This window comes from Mirounga leonina, unplaced genomic scaffold, assembly GCF_011800145.1.
Source record: "Mirounga leonina isolate KUSES-001 unplaced genomic scaffold, KU_Mleo_1.0 Mir_199, whole genome shotgun sequence".
Lineage (NCBI taxonomy): Eukaryota > Metazoa > Chordata > Mammalia > Carnivora > Phocidae > Mirounga > Mirounga leonina.
The window spans coordinates 1998547-2010981 of NW_023270498.1; the positions used below are offsets into that span (position 1 = coordinate 1998547).

At 49.7% G+C, this 12435-nt stretch overlaps 1 protein-coding gene across 1 annotated transcript in view; it reads right to left on the reverse strand.

Moving 5' to 3' along the window:
- The window catches only part of TNS3 (tensin 3), a 173628-nt gene extending 163529 nt beyond the window's left edge, over positions 1–10099 (reverse strand). The window contains exons 1-2 of the mRNA XM_035026460.1: positions 9978–10099; positions 1753–1861 (exon numbers count right to left, since the gene is read on the reverse strand). Coding sequence (XP_034882351.1) covers positions 1753–1861; positions 9978–10055 — 187 coding nt within the window. The 5' untranslated portion in view covers positions 10056–10099. The remainder of the gene's footprint in view (positions 1–1752; positions 1862–9977) is intronic.
- Between the last annotated feature and the right edge of the window lie 2336 nt (positions 10100–12435).

A 12435-nucleotide genomic window follows, 5' to 3' on the forward strand; every position in this document is an offset into this window, starting at 1 on the left:
CATCACCATCACCACGATCATCATTACAATCAGCATTATCACCAACACCATCATCAATATCACAACCGTCATCGTCACCATCATCGTATCACCATCACCACCACAATCAGCATTATTACCAACACCATCACCAATTCATCACCGTCATCATCCCCAGCATCATCACCATGATCATCATTACCACCAACACCATCATCAATACCACAACCGTCATCAACATCACCATCATCATCATATCACCATCACCACCACAATCAGCATTATCACCAACATCACCAGCAGCAGCAGCATCTTCTTCCTCATCACCATCATCATCTTCATCACCATCGTCATCACCGTCATCATCTTCATCACCACCACCATCACCACGATCATCGTTACAATCACCATCACCACCAGTGCCATCACCAATGTTACCACCATCATCATCACCAGCATCATCATCATCTTCACCACCACCACCACCACCATCACTAACACTACTGGACGCTTTCTTGAGCCAGTCCACGTTCTGTGTGTTCCACGTGTACTTAATCTGTTATTCACAGTAACTCTAAAGGAAAATTCAAGCACAGGGAGGGTCCTTCCACAGGCCCTGTTCGCCTGACAATGTCACCGGGGTGCCCATCATACAGTCGCGTTTGGAGCCTTCAGAGTGATCCCTTAAGACAAGAGCACTGAGTCATGCAATGCAAGACCTCTCCAGCCCGCGCAGCAGCTCGTGGGGGCCAGGTGACGGGGAGCCCCCCAGGCCCCGACACAGGCTGCCTCCAGGGAGAAGGGAGGGGGCCCACACATCCAGAAAAGGACACAGAGACACTGGGGGGTCAGGTAGGGGAGGGCCCCGCTGGCAGGCCCCCTGCGGCCGCGGTGGGAAGGAGTGACCGAGGTGGTGGCATGCTCATGGCCCTGGGAGCACCGTCAGCAAGAACGACACAGGACCCTTAGGTGGAGCAGCCACACCAGCCCGCCCACTCTCAGGCCCTTTTCCTGCAAGAGAGACCTTAGAGGCCCGGGTCCCCCCTCACCCCGCTGAAGTCTGACCCTCCTCCCCTGCGGCCCCACCCCAAAGCAGCCCGCAGGGACTGAGTACGGGGGTCCTCAGGGAGAAAGGGGAGCCAAGAGGCAGTCCCAACACCACAGAAGCCCACTGGCGACACCACAGGGCCACCCTGTGCCTCCTCCAGGGCCCGGTCCCCCAACCTGCCTGTGCTCTGTGACGCAGACCCCCAGCCCCCAGCCGGGATTCTAGGGCTCAAGGGAAATGAGCAATGTTGTTCTCACAGGCCCACTCTCCGTATTTATTAACATGCAAGCACACGACTGCCTGGGGCTTGAGCATCAGAGCCCTGACACCAGGCTGAAGGGCCCGCCAGGCGAGCCCTGACCCCGAGTTGCAGAACATGCCATTGTACACTCACTAAGAGGTCAGAGCACAAGACTGAATAACCCAAGTCACGGACCCCCCAGCATAGACGGAGGGCAAGTCACAGCCGCTCACTGCTGTCCCCTCACCCACGTCAGCAGCTTTGCTCCTTCTGGAAAAGTTTCCTCCTGAGCACGAATCCTGGTAAATACAGTCGGTCCCTGCCCCAGGAAGGGTGGGGGGTAAACACCAGCTCGGAAGGGGAATTCCGTGATTTAACTTTTGGAAACTCCCAACTCCCGAAAGAAGCTTTTCATTTGGGTTTTTGTTTGTTTGTTTGCTATGTTTTGGTTTCATTAGCAAGGGAATGATAAACGTGCACTCACCTCGGCATGAAATCCCTTGGCTGTCAATAATCTGCTTGCAAACCCCACAGACCTTGGGTTTCTTAAAGGCTTTGTTCTTAAAACTGTGCAGACTCGTTAATTCTTCTGGCTGAAAAAACGAAGGGAGAAACTGTCAGCTCCACGATTCATAGTTTGTTTGCTTTTTCTTTTCTCTTTCAGGAAATAAGGCGTCTAGCAGAGTTTGGGAAGAGCTAAAAAAGGAACTTTACCCGTTCAACAGAGAAGAACAAGAAGCCATCCAGCCAACGCTGGGATTCCCCAGGGGAGCCTCAGATACCCCGTCAGCATTCTCGATGCCAGAGTCCCAGAGGGAAGCTCACACCCCCTTGCCCCCTGGCTTGCAAATCCCCTTATAAATGGGTGAAGAGCGTCAGGAGCGCGGCACTAATCAACGCTGATAATGTGATCCTGTATTAGCTTCCACCGACATCCATGACAAAGTAATCCATAGGCAATCCCAGAATCTTAATGCTTCCTCTGGAAGCAATGCTCAGCAAACAGCACAACCGTGTTCAGAGGAAGCTTGGTGACTGATTCTCCCGGCCCCTGGGCCTCTCCAAGTGAATGTGCACCTCTGCGGACCGAGAAGCAGTCATGTAAGACCAGTGTGTTAAGATATGCGGTTCCTCCCTAAACCCGGCACAGCACTGAATCCACGACACACACGGGTACTAGGAATACCTGAACCACTCATCTACCTGGTTTACAGGGTCAAGGCTCACGGCTGTATCCGATCATCTTACAGAAATTCAATTTGCCTTAGAAACCAAACACCATCGTTCTACCCCATTGGTGATATTCGGCAGTGTATCTTCCCAGGGCCTGGATCCACTGAGGCCCATACTTACCACCAGAAGCAGCCACAATTCCCTGGAAGATTAAATGTTAGCCAGAATGGGAAACAAATGTACAACTATAGTTTCTTACACATGTTTTTAGAGCTACACCAATGCTGTGACTCAGCAATTCCACTCCTGGAGACACCCAACAGAAGTGAATGCATATGCCCACAAGAGTCTTGTGCAAGAATGGGCAGAGCTGCCTTATTTAAAAATGTCCCGAACAGGAAATAACCCAAATGTCCATTAAAAGGAGACTGGATAGGGGCGTCTGGGTGGCTCAGTCGTTAAGCGTCTGCCTTCGGCTCAGGTCATGATCCCAGAGTCCTGGGATTGAGTCCCGTATCGGGCTCCCTGCTCCGCGGGAAGCCTGCTTCTCCCTCTCCTACTCCCCCTGCTTGTGTTCCTGCTCTCACTATGTCTCTCTCTGTCAAATAAATAAATAAAATCTTTAAAAAAAAAAAAAAGGAGACTGGATAAACAAACTGTGATATATTCCTATGACGGAACACTGTTCAGGTACACGCAAGAGCTTGCTACCATTACACACTACTAATCATGAATGAGCACCTAAAGCGTTATCGTGCTGAGCAAAAGAACTCTGACACAAAAGCACACAGTGATGACTATTTACATGACGTTCATGAACAGGCAAACCAATCTATCTAGTTCCTCAGAGGCAGGAAAACAGTGAGGTGAGCTCCATGACTGCCCCAGATTCCTGCATCGAGGAAGGTCCCAGAATGCAGAGAAAGAAGGGGACCAGTGTACCACCTGGGATTGAGGAGTAGGTGCTAAGCGTCCAGGCAGAACAGGGCAGCAAGAGTTCACTCACCAGAGCACCACAAAACAGGGCTGCATGGAACCCCTAAGATGTGCACAAGGGCCCTCTGAAACATTAGCCGAGTGCTGATGTGCACATGCGTGTGGTATATGCTCACATCACAGTACAAACTGCCCAAAATAAAGCACAGGAAGAAGGGACCACCTAAGTAAACACACAGATCAACAGAGCATCAGCGAGCTGTGGGAAAGTTCAAGCAGCCTAACGCATGTGTAATTGAGGTCTCTGTAAAGAGGGGAGGGGAATCATTGAAAATATAATGCCTAAAACTTTTCCAAAATCTGAGCGAAACTATAAACCCACAGACTGAAAAAACTCCATAAATCCCAAGTACAAGAAATGTGGCAGAAATGACACCAAGGCACATGATAATCACACTGCTCAAACCCAGTGATACACAGAAAATCGCAAATGCCTCCAGAGGAGAGGAAAAGACACATTACGACAGGAGACCAACCATTAGCACAACAGCAGATTTCTCATGGAAAATAAATCCAGTGAGAAAACAGTGGAGACATTTAGAGTGCCAAGAGAAATTCTGCCACCCTGAAATTTTGGACCCAGCAAACACAGCATTCAAAAATTAAAGTGAATTTAAAAATTCTTATGATATGCAAAAGCTGAAATATTTCATCACCAGCTGACACATACTACAAGACAAGTTAAACATAGTCTGAGCACAAGGAAAATGATCACAACTGGAAAGACAGCTTTACACAGAAAGAACAGTGCCAGAAATGGTAAGTATGTAGATATATACATAAGATTTTCTCCTATTATTAAAAGGTCACTATAAAATAATTAACTGTTGAAGCAAAAACTAATAACGATGTAAAGTGAGGTTCAACAGACATAAAAGTAAAATTTATGATAAAACAGCACAAAGCCAAGGAAAAGAGAAATGTAAGCATTCTACTGCAAGGCTCTCATACACTATCATGTGAAGCAGGCTGTGATAAACTAGAGAGATGTACTATAAACCCCAAAGCAACTACTAAAATAATGAGTGATAGGTGATAATCCAACAAAACAGATAAAATGAAATTATTTTTTAAAAAGTTCAACTAACCTAGGGGTACCTGCCTGGCTCAGTCGGTAGAGCATAGGACTCTTGATCTCAGGGCCATGAGTTCGAGCCCCACACTGGGTGTAAACATTACTTAAAAATAAAATCTTTAAAACATTAAAAATAAAAGTAAAAGTTCAATTAATCTATACATGGCAAAAAAGGGAAAGTAGAGCAAAGACTAGGTGAGAGAAACAGAAAACAAATAGCAAGATGATAGATTTAGACCTCACCATATTAGTAATCACATTATATAAATAGTTTAAATGCCTTAATTAAAAGGCAACAGTTGTCAGATTATATTCCTTTAAAAAAAGAAAAAAGACAGAAAAAATACACACGGATAATGTTAAAGGAAAGCTGGAGTGGCTACATTAATATCAGACAAAGTCGATTCCAGATTAAAGAATGTTACCAATGATATGGAGAGGGATTTCACAATAAGAGGGTACATGCATCAAGAGAACATACAATCATAAACATGTATGCACCTATTAACAACACTTTCAAAATACATAAAGCAAGAAATGATAGGATTGCAAAGACATAAACAGGCAAATGTGTAAATATGGTCAGAAACTTATTTATCCCTCTCTTACACTGAACTATGTCCCCATGAAATTCATATGTTGAAGACCAAACTCCCAATATGACTGTATGGAGAGATGGAGCCCTTAAAGAGGTGATTAAGGTCAAATAAGGTCATAAGGGTGGGCTGCTAATCCGGTAGGACTGGTGCCCTTACAAGAAGAGGAAGAGACATCTGGGGGGGCTTGCACACTAAGGAAAGTCCATTTGAGGAGGACTCAGCGAGAAGGTAGCCATCTACAAAAGAAGGAAAAAGGCCTCAGGAAAAACGAAGCCTGTCAACACCTTGATCTTGGACTTCCAGCCTCCAGAACTGTAAGAAAATAAATTTCTGTTGTTTAAGTCCCCCAGTCTGGCATTTTGTTATGGCAGCCCCAGAGAGCTAATATACCCCTGCCCAATGACTAATAATTATTTTTATCAATAATAACTGATAATTATTGCAGAAAATAATCAAAGATACATAAGATTTGAACAACATTCTCAAAAGACTTGACCTAATTGACACTGACAGAACATCTGACCAACAGCAACAGAATACACATCCTTTTCAAGTGCATATGGAATGTTTACTGAAGCAGACCACAGCCTGGGACATAAAACAAGTCCAAATAAATTTACAAGTATTCAAACCATACTAAATATGTTCTCTGATCACAATGGGATTATATTAGAAACCATAAAAGAAAAGATCCTTATGAAATCCCCCAAGTATTTAGAAACTAAACAACACACTTCTAAATAATACATCATAGCAAACAGGATTTATCCCAGGGAGGCAAAGTTGGTTTAACATTCAAATACCAATCAGTAAACTAAAAAAGAAACCTACTGGGGCACCTGGGTGGCTCAGTCGTTAAGCATCTGCCTTCGGCTCAGGTCATGATCCCAGGGTCCTGGGATCGAGCCCCGCATCGGGATCCCTGCTCGGCGGGAAGCCTGCTTCTCCCTCTCCCACTCCCCCTGCTTGTGTTCCCTCTCTCGCTATGTCTCCATCTGTCAAATAAATAAATAAAATCTTTAAAAAATAATAAAATAAAATTAAAATTAAAAAAGAAACCTACACAAGCTTTCAATTAATCGGGGGGGGGGGGGCGGAAACTCTGACAAAATCCAATATCCATTTCCTGATAAACACTCTCAAATCAAAATAGAGAGACACTTCCTCAACTTGGTAAACTCCACCGTAAACCCCAATTTAAGGACAACAGACTGAATGCTTTCCCTTTAAGCTCCGGAACAAGGCAAGGATGTCTGCAATCAACATTTCTATTTAACATTGTCTTAGAGGTTCTAATCAGTGCAATTGGGCAAGAAAAATAAATAATAGGTATCTAGTTTCAAAAGGAAGAAGTGAAACTGTCTTTAGTCACTGATGAAACCACTGTCTATAAAAAAAAAATTCCATGAAATGTACAAAAAAGCTCTAGAACTAACAAGCAAGTTCAGCAAAGTTGTAGCACAGGAGCTCACTGACTGTACAAAATGTATGTCTACATCCTAGCAATAAACATTCAGAAACTGAAATTCAAAGAACATTACCATTCACAGTATCATCAAAAATATTAAATCCTTAGAAATCAGTCTAACAAAAGATGTGGAAGGCCTATAAAGTAAAAAATGTAAACCATTTCAGAAAGAAAGTGAGGAAGACCTACAGAGGCAGAGGGATATACCATGTTCATGGATGACAAGACTCGCTTTAGTCAAGATGCAGTTTCTTCCATCAAATCGACAGATTCCACACCATCTGAATGGAAATCCCAACAGGCTTTTTTTGTAATTGGCAGATGGGTTTTAAAATTCAGGTTTACATTCAAAGCACAAAACAACTTTGAAGTTTGCACATATTCTAGTGTACAATTTGATTAAGTATTCAGACCCCAACTCCTTCCTCCCTGACCTAACTGACATAACTGATCATTCACAGCTACCATCCCCCCTTGGCCTTACAAGGGACTGGAACTGGCAGAGGGGTGATTCCGATGTGAACACGAGCTTTGGCTGTTCTCATCTTCCCTGCTATTTGAGCTCTCTGGAGTGCGGGCAGCTTACAGCTTTCCACCTGACCAGCTCTAGTCCTCCTCTCCCCCACATCCCACCTGACCACTTCCAGTTCCTCCAAAGTCTTTGCCACATCATCAGGCATCTCGTGGTGTTTATGTGGATCTTGTCAAGCCTCTCTAAGGAGGCGAAGTGTCACGCACCAAGCAGGACTCAGCTTCTGCTGCCTGCAGTATGAGCTCTGGGACCCCGCGCAAGTCACTAGGGACCTGGGGACACAGAGGATACTTTCCCCTCCTGCCTGTGAATGGAGCTACTGTAAATGACCAAATGCTATATATACACCAGGCAGGATTTGTGTGCACCAGCCACCCATGGGAATCACTCGGTCAGCTTTTGAAAACACTCTCTCAAAACCCCGCCCAGACCAGTTAAAACAGATCATCCGGAGGTGAGGCTAGAATACAAACTTTTTTTCAGAACTCACCCCGTGATTCCAATCTGCAGCCAGGACCGAGAGCGACCACTACATAACGGACTATACTATAAGGATCCTGCATAAACATAAGGCACTGTTGGTATATCCCTGTTCATCCGTTTGCTACAGGTTTTTGCGAGACACTAAACTTTTGGGAGAGCAGGGCTCCTGCACTCAGTGCCCACAAGGGAGGGACGACGGTGTTCCTCCCGTGAAACTCAGGACACCGGCAGGGTCCTTCTGTGCCGTAAGCATGACCACCGCGGACCCACAAACACAGATGGGAGGACTCGAAACAGAAACCACAGAGCCGAAGTTAAAGGCTGCGGGCTCAGACCCTGTCTCCACCCGTCTCGCGCTCAGACAGGAGCAGGCATTCAAGCATCTGAAAATACAGTCCTCATGGCAATGCCCCACTTGGCACACACTTTCCCCCCTCGTGTGTGAGTTATTTGTTTATCCACCTTCTCTCCGATGTTCCATTGCAATGTCCCAGAGGCAGGATACAGGGCTCTCATCCATGTGTCTCTGAGCCCCTCTGCACAGTGCCTGGCAGACAGAGAACCTGAGACCCTCAATTAACGTTTGTTAACAGGATGAATTGGCCCTAGTCTTCGGGCCAACGGGGGACACTGTGACCTTTTATTCCTTCCAAATACCTTTATTCCAACCAGGGAGAAAGAGGCACTGTGTTCTGAGATTTTCTTGCCCGCTGGGCCACAGCTAGAAGGCTGGAGGGTAAACAGCAGAGGTGTTGGGGAGGGGGGGAAGCTTGAAGCCCAATCTGTCCCGGCCCGCATCCCCGAGGAACTCGCCCCGGATAGTGTAATAACATCTGCTCACGCTTCATCTGTACAGAACATCTCCATTGTGAAATGAGCTAGACGGGATTAGACGGCCTTTGTTCTCACCTGATACCGTGCTTTCATTTCACCCAGAGAGGTGGGGCCACAGAGTGCACGGGGGAGGGGAGGCTTCCAAGCTGCAGCATTTAGCAGGCTCAGTTCAGGAATCTAAATTGCATTTAATTGTTAGGAGCAGACAGTTGGAAGGGCAGTGAGCAGGGCTGCCCGTTCCACAAGGACTCCCGGAGGGGTACCCGGTAATTAGTGCTGGTCTTGATTGTGAGGTCTCTTTTTAGAAAGAAAAATCTCTGCAAAACTGAGCAAGGAAAAGCTCCATGTGAGCGCAGGAGGGTACAGCTCTGCTCGGCTCTACAGAAATGCAAAACTGCACAGAATTCTCTGTGGGTTCTCTGGGCTAATGTTACAGTAGCAAAACAGTGACCCACACACAAAACAGCTTGACCCACAGTAAATCAGCACAGACCTCACTGTTTTCCTCCCGGGGAAAGACGATTTAGGCGTGAGTTCTGGTACCTGGGAAACCGGCAGGCGGCATTCCAGGGAGCAGACCCAGGGCAAAAACACAAATCAACTTGACCCTGAAGTTAAAGGGCCACAAAACCTTCCTGCATGGACAGAGTAGCCCCTAAACCTCTGGGATGATGCCCACAGAGGTCTCCACCCTTTCGCAGCCCGAGGACACAGGCGTCCAGACACCCTCCCCACACCACACACTGTCCCAAGCTCCCCAGCAACAGCGTTTGGCTGTTAAACTGATTATCAGAATGCAGGGCGACCGAAGGGATGTGAAGTGGCTGACACTTCGACTTACTTACTCATTTCTCAGAACCTTAGAAAAGTTTCCGGGAAACGAATGCAATAAATGCCTAATTATTAGGCTCAGAGAAAGGGCTGCTCGAGCCAGGGGGCATCTGCTCGGTTTAATTCAAAGGCAGTGGAGGACGGTCCCGTGGACCACGAACTGCAACGTGGCCCTGGCGAGCCTGTATTATCGAAACACGCCATCAGCACAGAGTTGGGGCCCTTTCCCTTTGAAAGAAATCTGGGCTGCGCCCCCAGTCTACATCAAGGCCAGTGTCCTACTTCCATTCTCCGGAAAAGGAGTCCAAGGAAGCGCGTTCAAAAGGCAGTTGGATTAGAAAGTTAACCCTGAACTCTCCCACTCCACGTGCGTGCGCTCACCCGGGCGCCCGCCTCCCACCAGGCAAAGGCCGGCTTCCCGCTTCCCCTCGTCCTCCCCCGCGCGCGCGCGCACACAAGGTACTCACGCGCGTGCACAGAACCACGCGCGATTGTGCGCGGACAAGGGCGCACGAGCACGCGCAGGCAAGGGAGCACGGACACACGTGGGCATACGGACACACTCGCACACGCGCGCGCGCATTGCCTCGAAAGCGCTCTGCTCCGAGAGCCCCTGCGCCCCAGCTCCCCAGCTCCGAGCCCCGCGCCCGGCTCCGAGAGGCCGGCGCCTTCGCGCCCCCTCGGCCCTGCGCCCCCGCGCGCGCTCGCACCCACTCACCTGGCGCGGGTGCCGGCGCGCCCGGGCCCCACGCGCGCACCCTCCAGGCGGCCCCGAGGTCAGGGAGCGCAGCCGCATGGCCCCCGGGCGCCCGCGGAGAGCTCGGCCCTGGCCAGGCGAGGTCGGCCGCGGCGGGCGCTGACCCCTCTCCCGCGGCGGGGCCGGGCTGGGGTGCCTCCTGGGCCCCTGCGCCTCGAAGTCCCAGGCAAAGTTCGACCCCGGAGACCCGAAAGGGCGCAGCCGGCACCCCCAAGTCCACTCTACCGTCAGAAGTCAGATGCCTGGAACAAAAGCCAGGCGAGCGAGCGCACGGTCCCTGGGCGCCCCTCCATCTGACACGAATTAGCCCTCCCTCCCCCGCCCCAGACCGCAGCTCCACAGAGGAGGCAAAAGGCTTCTCAGCCAGACGCAGGCAAAGTGGAGAAGAAACGCCTCCCAGGGCAGGGCTGGGGGGCAAACCTTCCGCTGCCACCCGACTTAAATTACCCACGCCTTTCGCTGGGTGGGGTGGGGGGGGGGGCAGCTTGACTAGGATTTCAGACCTCTCCAAGAATGCCAACCGAGGGGCTTAAAGTCAAACCTGCGGGCTCAGGCTTTCAGGATTTTAAAATCTTGACCGTGGTCCAGTAAACCTGCCTCTGTAATGCTCAGTATCATTGGTAATCTACCCTGCTGGCACACCGTGGGTTGGGAGTGCAAAGAAGGAAAACCCCAAGGCAGAAGGGTTCTCTTTCCAAAGTGCCTCCGCAACCAAGGAAACCAAGGAGCCCCTCCTTGCTAGAGGGAGGAGGACCAGCTGGGGGTCCCAGCAGGCTCAAAGCTCAGGATTAGGGTCTTTCCACAGCTGGGGGGCTAGGATCCCCACGCTCTCCTCCTCCTCACCATTCTCAGGGCCAGCCAGCCACTGGAAAATCACACATCCCGTTTTCCTCTCTGGCTCTGTGATCTCGGAAGGGAATTTAAAACCTGGAGCGTGGGAGCTGAAGGTGACCAGGAGGGTGGGGGCAGAGTGTCACATGAAGAGGAAGGCAGACACCTGGAAAGTGGAAGGGTCGCTTAGCGTGAAGGACAGCCCAGAACGAGGGACGGCACGATCCGCAGACAGAAGAGCTCTTTCCTTGAGCGCGTCGGACCCCCGCTGGACCGAAGGGACACGGCTGCCATTGTGGAGCAGTGATCTCAGCTCTGGTAGCTCCTGGGAGGAGGGGAAGGCTGCCTTGATCATGTCTGGCTGCAAGAGGAGGGAGCAGAAGGGCTAGGGAGACTTCTGGCCTCAGGCCGCTCTCCTAGTGCCCCCCAGCCGCGGGCCCCTGGTGACCTGGCCTGCTCTGTGCCCAGCGGGAATGCACCGCGCTCAGACCTGGGTCGGGCCAACACTCTGACTTCCTTCCCATCTTTGATTCCGTGAGCAACTCCAATGTCTTAGCTTTGGAAGCAGCTGGGTGGGCTTGGGCTAGAGCGAGGTCTTTATGGCTAACACATGTGCGAATTCCAGTGGTGGATTCAAGGCCAGAATTAACCTCTCGGGTTCTGGCACGGAACATCCATCTTCCCGTTTCTGCAGGGGAACGGCAAGGCTCTTGGACTTTCAGCCACAAAAAAACAAACCAACCAACCCAGCATCACGCCATTCGGGTGCAGACACCCATTTATTCTCATGGCTCCCCCCCCTCAACTTAGGTCACTAGTCATCTTTCTCTTCATTCATTCATTTTCGAGATTCATTCATCGCTTACTCACTTTTCCGGGGCGGATTCAGACTTTTTAGTTTTGCAAACACTTCTCAGTCCTGTTTCTACTACATATGCCTCTCCGCCCACGGAGTGACACAGGACCCGAGATACCATCTGTGTCAAACGTGTTTCTGATTCCCCGACAGCAAACACAAGATGGGGCACGGAGCCGTGTCTACAAGCCGAGCTAGAAGCATGTCATTCCGCTATCTGGGGGCGCACAGCACACACACTTTTTCCAGAAACCAGCTGGATCTACTGCCAGCCTTACCCACAGAACCAGCAGAGGGGACGTGAATCCCAGCAAGCAGGAGACCCCTCCCCAACGTGGTAAAGTTCCCCAACGTTGAGGCCGGACTCCCCACTCTGTGGGGGCCCCTGCATAGGACTGTCGAGAGCGCAGGAACATCCCAGGCCTGCAGATCATGAGACAGATGCTTGTTTTCATAGGGACACCCCAAATCTCTTATTTAAAAGTCACCTCGTTCGGGCAGCTGGGGGGCTCAGTCCGTTAAGCGTCTGCCTTCGGCTCAGGTCATGATCTCAGGGCCCTGGGATCGAGCCCCGAGGCGGGCTCCCTGCTCAGTGGGGAGCCTGCTTCTCCCTCTCCCACTGTCCCTCTGTGCTCTCTCTCTTAAATAAATAAATAAAATCTTTAATTAATAAATAAATAAATAAAAGTCACCTCGTTTAGTAAATTGCCGCACTTTCTTACTCCTCGTGGA